The 20,635-nt window shown below is 34.2% G+C and overlaps 1 protein-coding gene across 1 annotated transcript; it reads left to right on the top strand.

Moving 5' to 3' along the window:
- Positions 1–41: 41 nt before the first annotated feature.
- Positions 42–19,368, top strand: LOC144435436 (glutamine--tRNA ligase-like). Its single transcript, XM_078124035.1, has 21 exons — positions 42–168; positions 1,580–1,727; positions 2,732–2,841; positions 3,714–3,789; positions 4,496–4,626; positions 4,894–5,014; positions 5,605–5,690; positions 5,973–6,059; positions 6,172–6,271; positions 6,908–6,986; positions 7,410–7,518; positions 7,907–8,037; positions 10,956–11,048; positions 11,618–11,755; positions 12,377–12,464; positions 14,115–14,258; positions 14,767–14,871; positions 16,644–16,864; positions 17,272–17,338; positions 17,883–18,008; positions 18,232–19,368. The coding sequence occupies exons 1-21, from the start codon at positions 55–57 to the stop codon at positions 18,280–18,282; spliced, it is 2,325 nt and encodes a 774-aa protein (XP_077980161.1). The 5' UTR covers positions 42–54; the 3' UTR covers positions 18,283–19,368.
- Positions 19,369–20,635: the final 1,267 nt, after the last annotated feature.

Raw genomic sequence — 20,635 nt, 5'->3', positions numbered from 1 at the left:
TTTCCCATAATGCATCACATATCACACTTTCTGCGCAAAAGCAAAGCAGTCAACATGGCGGACGATATTATACAGCTGTTTAAGAGCATTGGTTTAAGTGAGCAGAAAGCTAAGGAAACAACGAAGAATGAGGTCCTTACTAAAGATCTCAAGGATTTCATTGCAGAGGTAGGTGTTATCAAAGTTTTGAAGTATAGGAAAACTGCGTTCATTATTTAAACACCCCGGCTTCTTTGCAACCTTGAATTGATGCAATGCAATGGGCCTTGGGCAGGGCTTCCCTGGTTGGTATTTGACACGTGTGTGTGGTGATTTTCACCTTCAGAATATATTCTCTAATTTCGTAGTATCCTGTGAGAGATGTTGAGCAGCACAGCGATCGTGAAACGGAATCAGATATTATTGTTGACCCATAGCGAGTGTATTATGAAAGCTACGATAGCCAAAACATGCAACCCTGCTGTCAATGTCATTGTTTTGCATAGCATTGCATCAGCCAATCACTGTACATTATAACATGTATATTAAGATGTTGTCCTTCGCATTAGGCGAAGTGTTTCCGATAATATGTCCTCAGAAATTAAGGTAGGTAGGTAGGGATTTTATTTTAGTTTGTTTTAGTTTATTTTTTTTAAATATTTTTTTATTTATATTTTTGCTAAATACAAATGAAATATCGGTCAGAATGAATAGCTCCTTCTGTGCCACTTCTGTGTTGCCCCCTTCTGAAGTTCTGTGTTACTTTGATGAAGTATGTACAGGTGTAACTGAGGAAAGAATACAAACGTGCATGAAAGTCAAGAAGACAAAGAATTCATTTCATATCTTTTTGTTTTAAATGTTTAAAAAACTGTTTAGGGCTGGCAGCTTAATTGAAGTAGGGTCAGCTGGTTTATCAAAAACACACATTTTGGTTTTATTTTGCCTCAATATTATGTAAAATGAAATGAAAGAAACATGTTAGTTTTAAATAGTGAATTAAACTATGTTTAAATTATGTTTTTTTTTCAAAGTTTGCAATATTCAAATATTCTATCAACTTTTATAATGTTGAATGTTGTATCCCATTGTAAAATAACCCAATAAGGCTGATTATTAATGTACATTCTCATTCATTATATTATTACAGCTTGTATTGAGTGAACATAATATCTAGAATTGATTTTGCAATGAAAAAAAGCCACTGTACCAAACTCGTATATATTTGAACTTCATACTTTTGTAACTTTTAATGATATCATATTTTACCAGTTCTTTTTTAAATCTCTAAACATTAAAACAAACAAGATAAAATACAAACAAAAATAATTTTGAAAATTGACCCAAGGAAAGCAATTTTCTTGCAAAGAGGACAAGAGGACATGTTGGAATTGGGAGAGTGAATACCAACAATTCAGTTTCCTAGCTTGCATAATACAAGATGTCTGTACTTTGACCTGTCTTTGCAATGTAACAATGCACAATGATGCAAGTGAACAACAATCTAATAACAAGTTGCAGTTATTTCCATAAAAATGTAAAATAAGTATAGCTATGTGAAAAGAGATTTAACTAATTAACATGTTATTTTCAATTCTAGACCCAGAATAAAGTTAGTGGTGAAATTGACAAGGGTATCGGTAATCTACTATACCAAGCAGCCACAAGACTAAAACAGAAAAACAGAGCAAATTATCTTCTAGACTATATCGCTACTAGGAAAATTAACTCAGAAGCTCAGCTGACAGGTAAGAACTTTGTCATGAATCGGAATATTTGAAAGTAGATCCAAAGAGATTCATCAGCTTGGTTTCATATAATTCTAAATGAAGGTTATTTAATCACAAGCAAGAAATATTACCTTGTCCAAATTTCAAAATGCTTGTCAATAACCAAATAAGAAAATGTTTGGACAATGTTGTATTCTTGCTTGTAATAAAATAACTTTCAGTGTAAATGTGATGTCGTTTCACTTCATCCCATTGACATCTTGTAAATGTGATGTCGTTTCATGAGAGCAATGGGAAAGAGGTATAAGAGGAATTCTTTCTGTTTGTATAAATAAGGAACATTGTTTTTCTACAGTACACATTGTCATCTTATTTATTTTACAAGATATAGGCATAGAAACAGTATCTGAAAAAATGAACCCCAAATAAATTATTCTACTTAACTACCAATATGAGTTCTTTTACAAATTTAAAAATACATATGATGTAAGTCAGAACTTGTCACAAATTGTCACTTGGTGACATGATCACAAACAGCGCCATCTATCATAGATTAAACAAGACTGACAGTTTGGAGTCGAAGGCTCTTAGCTTGTCAGTTTATTTTGTGTGCATTGGTTAAAAACTTTGGTCTCATGTATATTGTAGATTTTCATTTGTAGAATTTTATATTGGTGATTATCTCAAACTACTAGATTACACCTTTTAATGAGTTTTATATTTAAGTTTTAAATTCACCAATTGACTAGCAGTTGTTTGGCTCCATATCTGATATTACCTATATCCTTTTTATTATCAACACAAATTAATTCTGTTTTGGAAAAACGATAAGTGTCAGAAAATCTGAAAATTGATATTTACAGTATCATTGTCTTCATAGTGGTTTAGTGGTGATCACAGGGTAATGTCATTTATTACTGTCATTGATATTCATGGTATTTAAGTGGATATCACTAAGTTTGAACCACAATGTAACCTGATCTTCTCCATCAATAAATCACCACTTTGTTTTGTTTTGTCAGCTGCTCTGGACTTTTTCAAGAGTAACCCTGTGGATCCAATTGACACCAAGGCATTTGAGGAGGCATGTGGTGTTGGAGTTAATATAACTCCTGAACAGATAGAGGAAGCTGTAAGTCACATACATAGATTATAACAAAAAGATATTATTGTGTGATATTTACATTGTTTATTCTTTGGAAATGCCAATGTTACAAGACATCTGACTGACATCCCTTGCATCACAAGATACCTGACTGACATCCCTTGCATCACAAGACACCTGACTGACATCCTCACATCACAAGACATCTGACTGACACCCTTGCATCACATGACACCTGACTGACATCCTTGTATCACATGACACCTGACTGACACCCTTGTATCACATGACACCTGACTGACATCCTTGTATCACATGACACCTGACTGACACCCTTGTATCACATGACATCTGACTGACACCCTTGTATCACATGACACCTGACTGACATCCTCACATCACAAGACACCTGACTGACATCAGTACTTGTATCACAAATGTTTACAGATTGTATTGGTTATAGTAGTAATAAGGAATAGTAAAGTTCTGATAATGAAATGTCAACTCCCAAAAAACGAACTAAAATATTAATTTGGTAGGAGATAACATTAAGAATTAGTGATGGTGATGTATTGCTAGTTTTGAGAATATGATATTGATAATGAATGTGATTATAGAAATATTGTGAATAGATTCATGACTTTACAAATTTAAGATTAGCTTGAAGAGTTAAGGATCATAGAGTACTGAGTTCTTTACTACTATCTTTACTATTATTAGTAAGATAATAATCACACAAAGAGTAGAAGTAGTCTGTATGTTGGAAGTCTAGACATGACATCAAATGTAGATGTAGCTATGGTTGGATTTGTCAGAACACAATACTGTGTTTGTCTCAGTAAAAAAAAAGTGGACTAACTGAAGTTTTATGTAATTGATTTATTTTCATTTACTTGTAGGTAGAGGAAGTTATCAAGAAAAACAAAGATGGACTTATTGAGAGTAGATATCGTTACAACATTGGGTCCATGATGGGTAAGTTTATCACTAATCTTACACCAGAGTGGTTTTTAGATTCTACCAGGTGTGGAGATTGGTAACATATAAAAGAGAAAGAGTGAATAAATTTTGAAATAAATGACATGTAGTCTAGAAATATAGTGTATGCATGCTATGGATTGATCTCCTGATAAAGTAGATAGAGCACCACCAAGTCAAGAAGTAAATCAGCCAAAGCTGTACAACATTTCCAGGTGTTCACTACTTTATTCACATTGCTGGTGAGAATAGAAACGTCATGATGATGCTGAGAATATATTGTCCATGGTTCCAAGAATCGATAGGACAGGAAAATAGAGTTACTTTGGAATGGTACATTAGAAACAAATGCAACATATTAGTCTGTCTACTACTGACTTGATCGTTTCTAAATAAAATTACCTTTCCAAAAGTAACTGTATTTTACTACAATATCATGATGTCCTTCATTCTAACTACAGGCCTGTTCTTCTGTAGTTTACACGATAGAACTTAACAATGACATCACATTTCATTAGAACTATCTATGTCCCATCAGTGTTGTCATTTTTGTGCACACCATGTTTCAACTAAAACTTGGAGTAGAACTACTCAGCCACATGTACTCCTTATTCCAAAGAATGGCTGGTAGAGAAAAGTGCAATTGTCCAAAAAATACTGTAAACTCTAATTTATTTATAACAATAATTGATATTGTGTACAGCTGAAGTCCGAGGTAAACTGAAGTGGGCCGATGGTAAAGCAGTCAAGAACGAAATGGACATGCAGATACTGGACTTGCTTGGACCAAAGACAGAAGAAGACAAACAAAAACCAGTCAAGAGTAAAACACAGGTAAATAAAAGACATCTCTGCTAGATAATTTACAGTATCTGATGCAGGAGACTTGTTTTTGTTGATTTATTTTATTCCACTGAATCTACATATGGTAATTAGTACACAAGAATGGAGCCCATATTTCAATGGAAATGGTATCTTTCCAACAAATATTACTTTTCTGCATAACTTGTGACTTAGATCTACAATATCTTTCAAACTGAGGACTACAAAATCCAGTGTTCAAATATCAATTGTTTCTATTTTTGTCTCCTCGGTACAAAGCACGAGAAACCTAAAAAAGAAGAAACCAAGAAAACAGAAGTTGAGAAAGAACTGGCATCACCAATGGATGGACAGAGTCCATATCAAATCATGGGAGCTGCCCTGACTTTCCATAAACCAGGTAGAGATAATCAAATATTACAAATTTGTACAAAGGAAAATCAGTAGTTCTTGCTGAGGGCGCTCTTCAAATATATAACCATTTTGTCTCAACTGTACTTTTAGCGGATACCACTGCTGTAGGGAATAATCTGAAGACAGAGAATATAATATTAAAATTGACAAACATAAGTGGTAAATGACTAAAAAGTTGAAATTGTTTATATTCATGAAAAGATTATTGGTGTCTGTAGTCCAAAGTATTGTATGCCTCATATTTTTGTAGGCGGTAGGTTTCATGAATTCAGTGTTTGTATGTTTTCTCAAAGAACATGGTGTGTATTATATAAAGTATTATACACGTACATGAGTACCTTATGGATCATGGAATTTGTAAATTTATTGGTAGATGAATTAGTAGTCCTCATCAAAGTTTAATAATCATTATTGGGACATATTTTGTGAGATTCCCATCAACCATTTTAGACTACCATGGAATATAATATATAGGAATAATAAGAATTCTTGAATGTTGTGATGATGTGCAAAATTGTAATCTTTTTTTAAGGAATGGAAGTAATTTTAATACTTACTTGTTTGTGAACATTTTAGGTGAGAACTACACAACAGAAGGCTATGTGTTGACATCAAAAACAATGGAACTTCTCAAAAAACATCTTGAAGAAACTAGAGGCCAGGTAAACAGCAGACGATGTACTTGTTTTCAGATTCATATTGTTCCAAAGATTTCTGTGTATATGTAAGGTTCACTCATGTCGGATATTGAAATCAATTTGATTCCAGTCTTTGTTTTGGTATAGATGAATATTACATGATAATGTAAGCGGCACAAGCTTTTATCAAGTCCTTGTTGAAAGATGTATACTATGGAAAGCTCTTGTAGGTCCATGTACAATAACAATTACCAGCTGTGAAATTGTTGACTTCCAGATTGTAATCCAGAATGATTCTTATTTCAGATCAGGACAAGATTTCCACCAGAACCCAACGGAATCCTTCACATTGGTCATGCCAAGGCTATCAACTTTAACTTTGGATATGCCAAGGTAATTAATATACACAACTTTAATTTTAATTTGTGATTGTTTTCATGTTAAATAAATTCAAGAAAGCTTATTTTCAAAGATACTGTTCTCACATTGGTGATTACTTTTGTAGGCTCATGATGGAATCTGTTTCTTGAGGTATGATGACACTAATCCTGAAAAGGAAGAAGAAAAATTCTTCCGTGGTATCTTGGAAATGGTAGAATGGCTAGGTGAGTTTTTTTGTTTTTTTTGGCTATACTGGCTGTGATACTCTCTAAGTGAGTTAATTTTTGTCCATGTAGCTGTTGATGCTTGCTAGATTTTGAACCTCATGGCCTTGACACTTCCTCATTGAGTTCAACTTAGTATTTGACAGGCTGACAGTGACTCCCCAAGTGAATAGTTATTTGAGAGGTTTAAATGACAATCCCTAGGTGAGTGATTATTTGACAAGGCTGGCAGTTAAACTCCCTAGGTGAGTTAGTTTTTTTAAATGCTAGCAGGTGGCATTTAGAAACCCCAGCCCACAATGTTCATAGAGATTAGCAGCTTGTCTGATTCAGATATTTTTCATTAGGTTCAGTAATTTGTACTGTACCTGGGATAATATCCAGCCATGTCACTCTGATCTAGTGGGTAAATTCGACTTTGAAAGCACAGTCCTATATTCATGTAATAAGAACCTTGAATCAGGAAACTATAGAATGCATTCATTAGAACAGAATTGCTTGTTTTTTGCTTGATTGTTAAATTAATGTCTTTTGACAATGATGTTGATAATAAACCTACACTTGTGTTTTCCTAAAATCTAACTCAATGTTTGAAACTACATTACAATTGTTTGTTATTTCTCCGTCGTCTCCTAGGTTACACTCCATATAAGGTGACCCATGCATCTGACTACTTCCAAGAACTCTATATATGGGCTATAGAGCTGATCAAACGGTAAGTTGTAACTAGTGGTAACCATGACAACATGTCAGAGTTTTGAGTTGTTGTGCAAATCCCAAAGTTGATGAGAGTCCAAGTTAAATTGTAAGTTTCAGAAGAAAAGTAAAACTCAAATGTATTTTTGCCAGATTTGACTTGAGGCTGGTCTGACGACTGGGCTGGCTTTTGTATGATTGACTGCAATCACTAGAAACAAAATTGCCAGAAATTGTTGTTTTCCTCTAAGTTTTCTTCTCATTTTGTTTTGAAAATGGCTACATTTACAAACACTTTCCTAAAACTCTTATTACTTAGTGTAGGATATGATGTTATGATATCAAATGCTTAAACACTAGAATTGGGGAAAGGTGAACACAAAGTCAACTTTGACCTAATTATGTCAACTTTGACCTAACTATGCCAACTTTGACCTTACAGGGGTAAAGCATACATCTGTCACCAGAAACAGGAAGAGATCAAAGGTCGCAATCCACCCCCTTCACCATGGAGAGACAGACCAGTAGAAGAATCACTCATCTTATTTGAGGTAACTTATAATGGTTCCAAAAGTTTTTGAGTAATTGTGTATTTTTGTTAAGACAGTGTGTATACAACTTCAAGTAAGTTGCCAGGGAATGAAGTCAGCTTCATGATAAAATAAATAATCATAATACCCAGTTGACTGAATTGAACTGCTATGAATTGAAATTACTGATAGTATGTTACTTTTACAGGTTGCATGTATACAGAGTAGACTTTTAACTTTATTACAGGACTAAAATGATACATCAATCTTAAACAGTTGATGTGCCAAATTTATTTATTTCACCCATAATTTATAAAAGACATTTTTTCAATGCCTTGGAGGAAGTATTTTATGATCTATCAGAGTGGATGAATGATCTTTGTGTATAAAATGTTTGAATTGTACGCAGGATATGAAGAATGGAAAACTAGAAGAGGGTGAAGCAACTCTCAGGATGAAGACCACATTAGAAGATGGCAAGATGGATCCTGTAGCGTATAGAATAAAATACAAAGCTCATCACAGATCGGGGGATAAATGGTAAAGGAATCTTTTAAGAAGTCATTTTAATCCAAATCTCCTGGACTTACTGTCTCTGTACAATTTAACTGTCATCCTCCCTGCCAAAGTTTTCAGCTTTTTTTAGCTCCGCTGTCAGCAAAAGCTGAAAGCGTAGCTTTAGGTATAGGTGGGTATTGAGGTATAGAGAGTAGAGTGAATCATAGGTGTCCGTCAAACTTTTATATTTTTACTATCTACTCCATAAGTGACAGTCGGAATTCTTCGATATTTGGTGTGCATGTTCCCTGGGGGGAGGCTATTCAGATTTGTTCATGCCAAGTTGATCTGTGCCATTTTCAATTTTTTATGATTTTTTTTCATAAAATGTCATTTTCATCAACTCCTTGAAAACCTCTTATTAGATTGCTTTGATATCTGGCGTGTTGATGCGCAGGGGGTAGCTTACTCAGATTTGTTAATTTCAAGTCAGCACATCCTCATTTTTATTTTTTATGATTTTTTTTTTGTAATTTGAAAAAAAAATGAATATGTTAATGAGCATAATGACCGACGCCATATTGGAAATCAGTCGACGAGACTTTAAGTAAACTGCCACTTTTCAAAAGACACTATTGACGTCAAACAAGCAATGTAATATGTGCTATAGTCATAATTCTACGCATTGGGCGCCCAAATGACAAGCGTTTGTTCGAAACAGGGTTGTAAACTTCAAATCCAATTCTGCACCCTTCTACATTATCAGCCAATCCGCAACATCCTCATTTGCATACTCTATCCTGATTCGACCAGAAGCTGAAGGTGACCTCATTCGATTTTCCACAGCAAGTATCTTGAGTATCAACACAGGACGTTCTTAGTACTCACTAAAATCACACTTCAGACCCACTATAAAAGTGTGATGTTTTCAGATAACATGTAACTTGTGGTTAATTCTATATTGTCGTGCAATTTGGAATGACAGTGAACCAGAATTCAGACAACTTGCGTAAGGAAGGGCATGCCAGGCATGCGGTTGAAGTTTAAATATGGCCGACAGTTCACATGTAAAGTTAAACGACATGAACGTGTCTTGCCTTTCCAAAATGCAAATATTTGGCAAGTAAAAATAATTAAAATAATTACAACTTTAATTTGGCTTCAGACTTTGCATTATGTTTTGCGTGTCTTTCCCCATTTTACATGTAAATCCGAAAAGGTTCTCTCTCATCATGTCATCAGTGTCAGTGATCATACCGCGCGGGGTAGTCCTCGGGTGCACGAGTCTGTATTACTGACTTGACTCTAAACACCGGAGGGGGAGGGACAATTGTCAGAATCGAGTCCCGAATTCCTCCGTATGCAAGCAGGACTACGTGCGGGGCTGCTTTGAGTACGAGCGAAGTGAGGCATGTTGAGGTATTTTGTTGAGAATTATAAATATTGCGAAATGTCAAGTACAAGGTTTAAATACAATGGAATGATGAAAAAAAATGGCAGAGTCTGCTGACAGGCGCCGGTCACAAAAAACACTGTGAATTAAAATATCAGACGATGTACATGTATGTATTAATCGCCGACAATCCACCCGTATGCACGAGGGACTAACCCGGAAGCAAGTCGTTGTCAGCCATACGTTACAGTGGTAACATCGTCCGAGAAATCGCTGCGTTCAGAGTGTCACTGTCATTATTCACAGAATTGTTGTTTTCGAGTGAAAACCCGTCTTGAATTGTATAACTCTAACAAATGAAGACATGTCAAGTTATATTTTGAAAGTTGTATCGCTAGTTTGAGACGATTTTCTCACGTACTATAGTACTATCGAGGCTTACTTGGAAGTAGTAGGACCTTCCAGTTCATCGGGAAGTTTAGCCAGTCCGATAATTCTTTCTGGTTTAGTTTACAACACTTTTGATCACGCAGATTTTGTTGTTGTGATGAAAAGAAATTAAAAAAAGATCATTTCAACCATTTCGTTGTGTTTTCTTTGTGAAAGGTAACCGAACATGAACGAGTGTTACCACTGTAACGTATGGCTGAGAATGACTCTCTTCCGGGTACTTGAGATTGTCGCCGTACGGAAACTAAGATGGCGATTAATACATTTCTTCCCTATATATATCTACCACAACTAGAACAAGTTGAATGTTGTTGACTTTGTAAATTTGTTAGAAAATTGAAATTCAAATTGCCTCAAAATTATTTTAGATCCCTAGTTTATTTCATTCTTCATTAAAATTTTCCAGGGTTACAGCTGTAAGACACTGGAATTACTTATAGCCAACCTCAAAATCCTCTTTTTTTCTTTTTCTTGTGTGCATTTCCCAGTCATTTTTTTCTGAGATTTTGTGCAATTTTTCATAACAGTAGATTTTTGTTATAAAATGGTGACTATGGTATAAAAGTACAATACATTACCAACTTCTGTGTAAAATGTGTTTTATAGTGAGACATCATATGAAACCATTAACCACTTTATTGCATCGCTAAAACAAAACTGCATAGTGACTCGAAGAGCTGAAGACCTGAACCACTTCTACATGTCACCAAAATAAAAAATTAAATTAAAAAAAACAACAGCGGAGCTATTCTGACCGATAGGTCGCTTGTTTATGTAACTCATCAATTATGTAGTGATAAACACTGAGACAGCTACAGGTATAGTGAAAATTGGAAAAAGAGCACCACCAATGTTGTAAGATCAAATTCTATTGTTCTATCCTTGTAAGTCGGCTTATCTGTTGGAAGTAATGATGCTATATGGTTTTCCACTAAGAAAATTGTGAAGGGAGAACGCTGTTAATGTGATCAAATGCTATTTTTTATCTTGCTCAGGGGAACCTTCAATATGCTTATTGTCAATGTAAATAATGAAGCATCAAAGAATTGTAAAGAGCGCCCCCACTGTTTGTATGAATAAATACTATTGTTTATTTATTGTGATGTTTTCCTTACAGGTGTATCTACCCAACCTATGACTATACCCATTGTCTGTGTGATTCTATTGAAAACATCACTCATTCACTTTGTACAAAGGAATTTCAGTCTAGGTAAGGTGATGGACCTATTTTTCACGTATATCTTCAGAGATTAAAAGAAATTCTTAGTGATGTAATATTTTGAGGGGAGATAGCCATAATAGTAGAAATGTATTCTTTAGTGTAAAGCATTTTACCATGGCAAATGTGGCAGCGTATCGTCATATATTGACACATATTTTAGATATTGTTTTCCATGTGAGTGAACTAAGGGACCTTGTCAGTATATGTTTAAGACTCTTGGTGACAACACCCTTTTTTGTCATGAGGATTTTCAAGAGTAATAGTGGCAATAGTATGATTATACCTGCACAAACTTAATTTATGGAAAATTGGGAGAGATTTACGATGGTCATTTTGAACGCTTTTTAAGCACTGCAGAACTTTCCTTGACATTGTGTTGGAGTGACATAGAATGACCAGATGGTTGGTTTTATCAATTACAATTGAAAAAGTTTATAAGAAAAATGAAAGTCAAATTTTGCTTTTGTAGAATTGTTCTTAGTTATTCTGCTAATAGATATCTCATGTTGATCTGAAGTGAAAATATCCAATGTTGTGTTATTGTTTCATTTTTGTAGGCGTTCATCTTACTACTGGCTATGCAATGCACTGGATACTTACTGTCCAGTACAGTGGGAATATGGCAGACTTAATATTTCCTACACAGTTGTATCAAAGAGAAAAATTGGTAAACTTATAACAAACAATATAGTAAGGTAAGTTGAACTCAAAAAGTGGTAAACTGTTAGTAAAGGATATAAAATGAGGCATGTGAGTGCCAAGTTGTATATCCTACTAATATCACAACTCCATCTGGGGTGATCACTTGATGATATTAATTATACAATTGCATCTCATCTCGTATTTTCACATATACCCGTATTCACACTCAAACCAGGTCGTTGATTGGTTGTCAGGGGCAACATGCTATAGATAGTTTACTTCACTAGATAGAAAAGACAAAAATTTAATTTGTACATATCAAAGAATGTAATTACAGTATAAAATATTATTGACCTGGTGAGAGCTGCAGAAATTGTTTAGTCTGAAATAATCTTGTCTATGTTTGTCAGAATGACATTGTTTTATATCCTGACCAAACTTGTCTTCTGTTTTGACACAAAACTAATTTTCCTATGTTTAACTGACTGAAGTACTGACTTCTATGGCATATTTACAAAAATTTTATTCAAAAATTTGGTAAAAAATAACAAAAAGTTTATAAATGTTATATCACAATATCTACTGATAATGCAACAAGTGTGGTGTTTGTGATTCTTTTCATTTCTTGAGTAATTTCAGAGGGTATCTCATCTTACTCATTTATTCTCTCTCAGAGATTGGGATGACCCAAGGTTGTTCACATTGACTGCTCTTCGTCGTCGTGGTTTCCCAGCTGAAGCCATCAATGTATTCTGTGCAAAGGTAAGTGTTTAGTACATTCATATTTGATATTTGTCTACCATTTGAAGAAAAAAACATGATTAGTATGACATTATTTTTGCTATGACTGTGTACAGTACACTGTGCAGTGTTCATGTCAGTGTACTTGCATATCATAATGAAATGAAAAATTAGAGGAAATAAAAAGGGAACAAACATTCCCTGATCTGTTTCTTTCAAAAGTGATTGAAAATGGCAACCTAATGAGATGATGGTAATGAGTTTTAAGTCCAAAAATACCCTATATATGACCCTAAGACATGATAGATCAATAGAGGTGCAATATAATTTATAGTACTGCTACATAGTGTAGACCATCTACTTTCTTGTGATAACAAAGTGGGGCTCGTAAAGAGTATGTTTATAGTGGAGTTTTTGTGAATTCATTTTTACTTTCTACAAAAATTTTGACTTTATGTAAAGAAGGCTTTTTCTTTGACTTTGACCTACAATAAAAAAACGAAGTTGTTGCAAAACGTTACTGCAAAACAAGAATTTTTATGAGAATACTTTTGGTGGGAAAAGTACAGTGTTGTACATTTTGTACTGAAAAGGATAAATGGTCACTTTTTGTGTACATCAATTTAAAATACTGCTGGATATATTGAAACTTTAAACTTTGTTACATATCTCTTCATAAATCCACAAAACATAAATACAAATTTAATATGTTATATTGTTGGCTGATAAATTAAGTTCTGCACTTAGCAATACATTCAGTATAATGATCTATGCTGTTAGTAAATTGTCAATGGCTCCTCTTTCAAGTCCTTCATGATGTGTTATTGTACCTTAGAGTTCAAAGAAATCCAGCACACAAGTAATGGATGTTTTCTGTCACTGTGCCATTGATTTCCTTGACAATCTTTACAAAAAAGCTATTTGCATTGCAATCCATTGTACACACAGACAGAAGAAATCCAGTGTGACAGCAGAACTGTTTTATTTTGAGATGCAATTGACGTCATCAAACTCTTGTTATTCATGTAGGCTTAGTGGAAAAAAAAACCTGATTTGTATAATCTTAGACAATGTAGGTTTATTAGCTCTGACAGCAATGTCACTTACTGTTGTTCAGAACAACCTATTGTTTGAAGCAGCCATTGTTTAAAGAATAGATCAGTCACATCTTTGTCAAGTATTGTTTTGGTATTTACATTACAGTGGTGTGGCGCCCTCTAGGGACAGACTTGATAAATCTTTGAGTACACATGATGACGAGCATTTACTTTCATTTTAAACCATTTTCGAATTACATTTGATCAAATGTATAAATAACACTTTTCAGTCTCAACACATTTTTAAAACATGTTTCTTAATTGATCTATGTTGTGATAAAGACTAGGCTAGGTTTGTTATCTCTTTGTCAACAAAATAAACTTCCACCTAATAGATATAAAAGTTAGAAATTGAAAATAACAATGACCAAACATGTCCATCCAAAAAAGTACTGAAATCATGGTTGTACTTTAGAAATTGAATTAATCCAGGTTCCCTAGTAACCAATCATTAAATAATGTTTCCAGTGAAAATCTGTTAAAATGTGTTGGATGATTTTATCACATTTTGTGGTACCAGCATTCTAAAAACTGCAGCCAAAATGTTAAGATCTATGGTTCCATCTCTTCATAGGTTGGAGTCACAATGGCACAAGTCACCATAGATCCATCCATGGTGGAGTCCTGTGTGCGTGATGTGTTAAACAACACAGCACCCCGTGCTATGGCTGTACAGGATCCTGTTAAAGTCACTATCACTAATTTCCCTGATGATGCTGTAAGTAATCACATTGTAATTATATCAATTGTTGATATTCTGGTCTCTTGCCAGTACCTGCAACCCTTCTCACTGAACTATTACAAGTCATTAGACATGAATTCCTTATCTCTTACTCCAGTTAATAGTAGACTGTACTGCCACCTAGTGGCAAATAAACAATAGACTTTTTATGACTCAATTATTGCAGTTCAGTGAAAAGGGTTGTAAGTACTGTCAAATGGTCAGTCATAACTTCATCACTAACTTTTGTAGTATAGTTTTTCAATTTTCTGTCATAATTGAAGCTATTGACTTGACAGGGGGAAAGTTTGCCATTGTTAACTGGCAAGACTACCTGGTAGTTTACATAGACAATGCAGTAGAAGCAATGATTGTAACACAAATACTGCTAACTTTTTCGCAATTGTTTAAGTTGAAGTCACTTTTTAGACATAAGCTGACTCATTAATATTGAGTCTATTTTTTCAGATTTTAATGTTTAGATATCATTATTTCTGTTTTCCAGCCAAAGGAAGTAGATGTGCCTAACATCCCACATGACAGCAGCAAAGGAACACACAAATTACCATTTGATTCAACCATATATATTGAACAGACTGACTTTAAGGAGGTAGGTCAAAGGTTATCATTAACTAGTTACAAACCTTCCTGTCAATTGACAGGGTTCTTTCCATGTTGACTAACTGACACAGGTCAAAGGTCATCCTTGGTTAGTTATAAGCCCTCCTGATATTTGACATGGTTCTTTCTATGTTGATTGGGTACTAACTGATTAAATGTAACCTCTAGTAAATATATTAGTCGTATAGTGAATGTAAATTATATACTTCAGTATAATTGTAAAAACACATTGGAGCCCAAACGTCAAAAATCAAAATTGTAAACATGTATGTTACTGACTATGAAGTATAGGTTTGGTGGAAGGGGTTCAAGGGTTGATGTGTATCACCATAACTTGAAAAAGGTTATATTGACAACTTATTTCATATGTATACAACAACATTTACAAAGATCATTTTGTCCAGAAAATTTTGGATGAATTTTTAAAGGTACTGATATTTTGGCTTCAATTAAGATATTAATCGTTTGGAAATTTTGGTAAAGGTGGTGAGAAACTTTGAAAAAAGGAAGAAAAATGGACATACTGTGATTTAGATTTCGTTTGTGCCTATCAAAACTGATGTATTTGTGATATGGGGGGGGGGGGGGGGGGGGCATACCTTGATGAATGCCCATGGTGTTGAAATTCATGTTATTACTTTTCCTGTAAAGCACTCAAATCAGAGACTAAAATCGTTATTTTAATCCAACTATCAAATATATAAGTGAATAGGGGTTTAGGAGGGGTGGTGGGAGAATGAAAGTTTGTAACGTTTCCTACCATGTTGAAGAATGAGAAGAAAAAAAGTCATTTGTTTGCAAATTCTTCCCAAGAGAATAATTCCCACATGTAATGTCTTTTTCAAGAAACTAGACTTCTTAGAAGTACGATTGTTGTAGGTTAAACGATTTAGACTGTTGATTGTGGTTGAGTGTGCATATCGTCCGCTAACAGATAATGGCCCTTTGAAGCAAACTCTTCTGAAAGAGTGAGTCACTGATTTGGTTCATTTAAGATACAGCTACCATTAGCATATAATTACTACTGTTAAACACATTAGTGATTGTGTATGTCAATACTTGCATGAATGATTTCACCTTCAGAGTAAAATGTTGTATTCATGTTTGATTACCTGTGGCTGTCATTTTATTCAGTGTCTTATTGACTTACGACTAAAATGAGAGGGGGACTGGTTGTTATGGTAAATTTTGTGTCCTTGTTTATAAACTCACAACTAGTTGCAAATTTTTAACTGTGCTAGCCTGTTGCCATAACAACAAAATACAACACCACTGAAGTCAGAATTTTTAAAATCTTTCCTCCAAGATAGTATGCATATTTGAATCAATAAAAAGAAAAAAAGGACAAAAGCATGATTATAGACTATGCAATGAAACATCAAAACAATTTTTTTGACAATCAACAAAAATGAAATATTTACTGGTGTCCATGACAACAAATCACAACATAAAGTTGGAGCTTGTATACTTCTATTTCTCATAGCATTGTATGAACAAATGTGAAACAAAAAGATTCATTTACTAGTACAATAATTTTTAAACTTTGAAATATCAAGGAAAATGTTCAGATTCCACATAAATGGTGGAACAAGAAACAAAATATCTCTTTTCAAACAAATTCAAAATGGCTGCCAAGCTGTACATTAAAGCTCCAGTCAATGTAACAACAGGCTTTGATGTGACTGAATATTCAGTTGAAGCTTTACAATCAACAATTTTGAGGACTAATGTCAAATTATTTTTTTCACAATTTGTTGCTAGTCTGCAGACAAGAACTATCGTCGTCTAACTACAGACCAAGCAGTGGGTCTGAAACATGTCGGTTATGTCATCTGTGTGGATGAGGTTATCAAGGACAGTGATGGTAAAATTACAGAACTCAAAGTAACGTGTAAACCACTAAATGAAACCACTAAACCTAAAGGTTTCATTCACTGGGTAGCTAAACCAATCACTTGTGAAATCCGACTTTATGACAGACTGTGAGTAGCAGAAATTCTATTATTTTATTTTCATTTCTACTTTATTTGACTTTCACTATGGTAGAACTTTGAAAAAAGAAAAGATAACCTGTTTTTTGCTAGGAACTCTGATAGTTTGGTGAGGTACAGCTGTTTGTACATACAAAAGGCAATAATCCAGGAGTTACATTTTTATCATTTTTCTTTCTTATCAAATAAGATTGACTAAAAACTCTGAATTACTAATTGTCAAATTCACAATCTGTACACCATTAATTGAACAATCAAGATAAAAATGTTTCAAATTGAACCAAGAAAACATTTACATTTGACAACACACCAGAGAGAAAGTTTAGATTCTACAGAAAGCTAATTTGACACAAGGTGAAAAAATAGACATCTAAACAATCAAATTCCTCTTGTCACAGATTCAAACACAAGAACCCAGAAGATCTAAGTGAAGTTCCAGGTGGTTTTATTTCTGACTGTAATACCGTAAGTTACTTGCTGTCTTTCTTAGTCTAGCTTATAACACCTCTCCTGACTGTAATATCATAAGTTACTGGCCCTCTTTCTTGGTCTAGCTTTTATCACCTCTTTGTGTATACTCCCCTACATGCTTTGTGGAAATCAAATTGTCTAAACCAAGATGACTGAATGTAGAGTGGTTTTAAATTAGTGTTACCCTGGAAGATATCAAACTAAATCACATAGACGTCTTGAATAATAAAATCATCGACTTTTATTGTCCAATGAAGTGACAGAAACCCTTGTGTTTCCCAGTTGTGTCTCACTGTCAGAGACTTTATGGATAGGAATTCTATGATGTTTATTGCACTGCTTTTGTTGATTTGAAATGTAACATATCCAATATTTCCTATACCTTGAACCAAATGAAATGGTAGATATGTTTTAGAATGAGTGTTTCTGCAGTTTGATCTCTGCAACAGGATACACGCCACATAGTATAGATTTGATCTCTACAACAGGACACACTCCACATAGTGTTTTTACTGTATAGTTTTGATCTCTACAACAGGACACACTCCATGTAATCTATGATGCCCTGGTAGACAAGTCTGTCAAAGGTGCTAAGGTCTATGACAAGTACCAGTTTGAGAGAATTGGTTACTTTTCTATAGATCCAGACAGTACACCAGATCATGTAAGTATAAGGTGCAGGAATACTGATAAAAGTATGTAGTGATAGACATAGTCTCACAGACCTCTTCAGAGAACACATCATGACCAGAGATATACAGATGTTGACAACGGTGTTTTTCAATGATGGATACAAATTCTATACCTTTTCATAATATGAACGTCATTTCAATGAATGTTTGTAATTACAATAAAAATATCCTGTTTATTTCATTTCTCCTTCACAGCTGGTTTTCAACAGAACAGTTACTCTCAAAGAAGATGCTGCCAAGAGTTAAATAATTCAAGAAGACAAGCACAAAATACAAGAATAACCAGCAGGGTTTATAACTTAAAGCACTTTTCTAGCATCAGAACAATTTGATTTCACTCCCTCCAAGTTGGCTGACCTATTGAAGGTCTTCCAGTTCAGATTTCTGTTTCCTTCCATTGTCACAGCGCCCTCACAAGTCTTGATATGCTTATAGAATGTATTTATAGAGATGGATGACACAAGTGGAAAAATCTATACCTGGAATTGAAACAAAGGAATGTTTTTATGAAGTAGAAACAAAATTTTACAACCCCTGAAATTGTAAAACTTTGAAGCCAAGTATTAGCCATCAGAATCTGATCAATCCTTCAAACCATTTTCAGCGATGAATTTTGGTAATTTTTTGGAGGAAAACTGATTTATTAAATTATGCAATAAAATTATTGAATTTGGGATGATTAGAGAAAGATTAATAACAGACTAACTTTAACTTTTTGCGAAGGCAGAGTGATGATATTTCATTCACATGCGTGAACACTTCTACTGACCATCCAATATATAATAATATTGATAAGGACCCGCAATCTCCATAATATGCGGTGTGGAACACAGCAATGTTTCATGATTTAATAGACTAGTAGTAATACAGTGATGGTAACTCTCCCATGGGACACACAGACGGAAGAACAGCGCCCTCACAGTCTCAGTTGTGGTGAATAATAAAAGCAATGAAATTGCTATATTTGGCAGCTATTATTGGTGACATAGAGTTAATCCACTAGCAACACACATATTACAAAATCTACTAAATTGTTCAACATTACAGATGAACTGATCAAATAGTAAGGTCAGTAGATCTAATACATTCTCTTTGTTCAGTTCAGTTCCTTTATTTTTTAATAACAGAAGCATTTTCCCCCTCCTATATCCTTATATTCTAGACTATGAACTGATAAAAACAATGTGCCTATCTTGAATTAAGTCACTGTATTTTTATTCACAAGTCAGTCAAAATACAAATTAAAGGCAGGTGCCATCATCACCTAAAAACCAAATATCTCGATAGTCTCAGAAGAAACGTCAATTGTTCATTAGCATGCATGTTGTTGTCAGAGTGGTCTACAAAGTATATATGTGGGTTCATTTTCTATGATCTCTCTCCATGTACGATGGAGAGGGTAGAAAATGAGTCCACAAAAAGAGTTTCCAGACTATTGTCAAAGTTACTTGGAAAGTTCATTATAGCAAGTGCACTTTCTGTGTTTACATCATGTATGTATAAGTGGGTTGAGTGTACTGCATGGAGTACATCCATTCACAAATTCTCTTCTACTTTCACTTTTAAAGACATGTTTGAACAAGTCACTTGTTCTCCTTCATTGTCTCAACACTAGATGTGACAGGAGGATCTAAATGTAGTTACTCAAATAACTAGAGGTGCAAAAAAGTGTTGACACTACAATGTGTAAATATCTAGCCTACAAATAGACATGAAGGACTAACACTATTTCACTGTCCTAACTGACTTTGGTTTTTTGAATTTTTGCTCCAGGAAGGATTAGTGAAAATTAAAAAAAATCAAAATGTCAGTTAGGATGGTGAAATAGTGTAGTAGTGTTAGTCATTCACAGTAATTCTCTAGTGAAAGAAGAAAACTTATTTCAGTGGTATTTACATTCAAGTCTCAAAATAGCCATCATGATGAAATTCCACTTCCTATTTGGGAGATTCTCAATTTTGAAAAAAATATTCACGATCCTTGACATTATTTTCAGCTCAGACCACTAAAAGAATTTAGTATTCTGAGTTTTCAGGTAGACAAATAATACTATAAATATCAGATATTGGCAGTGAGTCATAAAAGTCTACAATCAGGGCAACCTTGGCGATATTTTATTATGCAACAACAAACAGGCTATGAGTTGTTTTTCCCTTTTCTTTTTCTGTAGTTCCTTCAATGCATCCTGCCATTGGCTGCATAAAATTTGCATAACAATAAACAACAGACATGTAACTTGCTTGTGTATGTCTGCATAGGAAATGGCCTGGAGACGAAGGAAGTCATTGTTTGAAATTAACATGCTGTGAATAGTGTCAATTCAGTGTCTACAATGCATATAGGAAGTCATACACACGAGGTTTCTCATCATCTTTTAACACATTCTAAATCTGGAAAGATTTACCCTATTTATAATGGACCTCGCCATAGGACATAGATGGTGTACAGGTGTCTTCAGACTCTTGACATATACCATGGTCGAGACATTGGTGTAGTAACAATTCCATGTGGCAAATATGCAGCACAATTGGGCACTAAGTACCTCATGAAAAAAAGTGTAAATACCTACTGTGCTTTTGTCTCCAAAAAATATATGAGT

The sequence above is a fragment of the Glandiceps talaboti genome, chromosome 1 (assembly GCF_964340395.1).
Source record: "Glandiceps talaboti chromosome 1, keGlaTala1.1, whole genome shotgun sequence".
Taxonomy (NCBI): Eukaryota; Metazoa; Hemichordata; class Enteropneusta; family Spengelidae; genus Glandiceps; species Glandiceps talaboti.
This window is presented reverse-complemented; position numbering and strand designations above follow the sequence as displayed.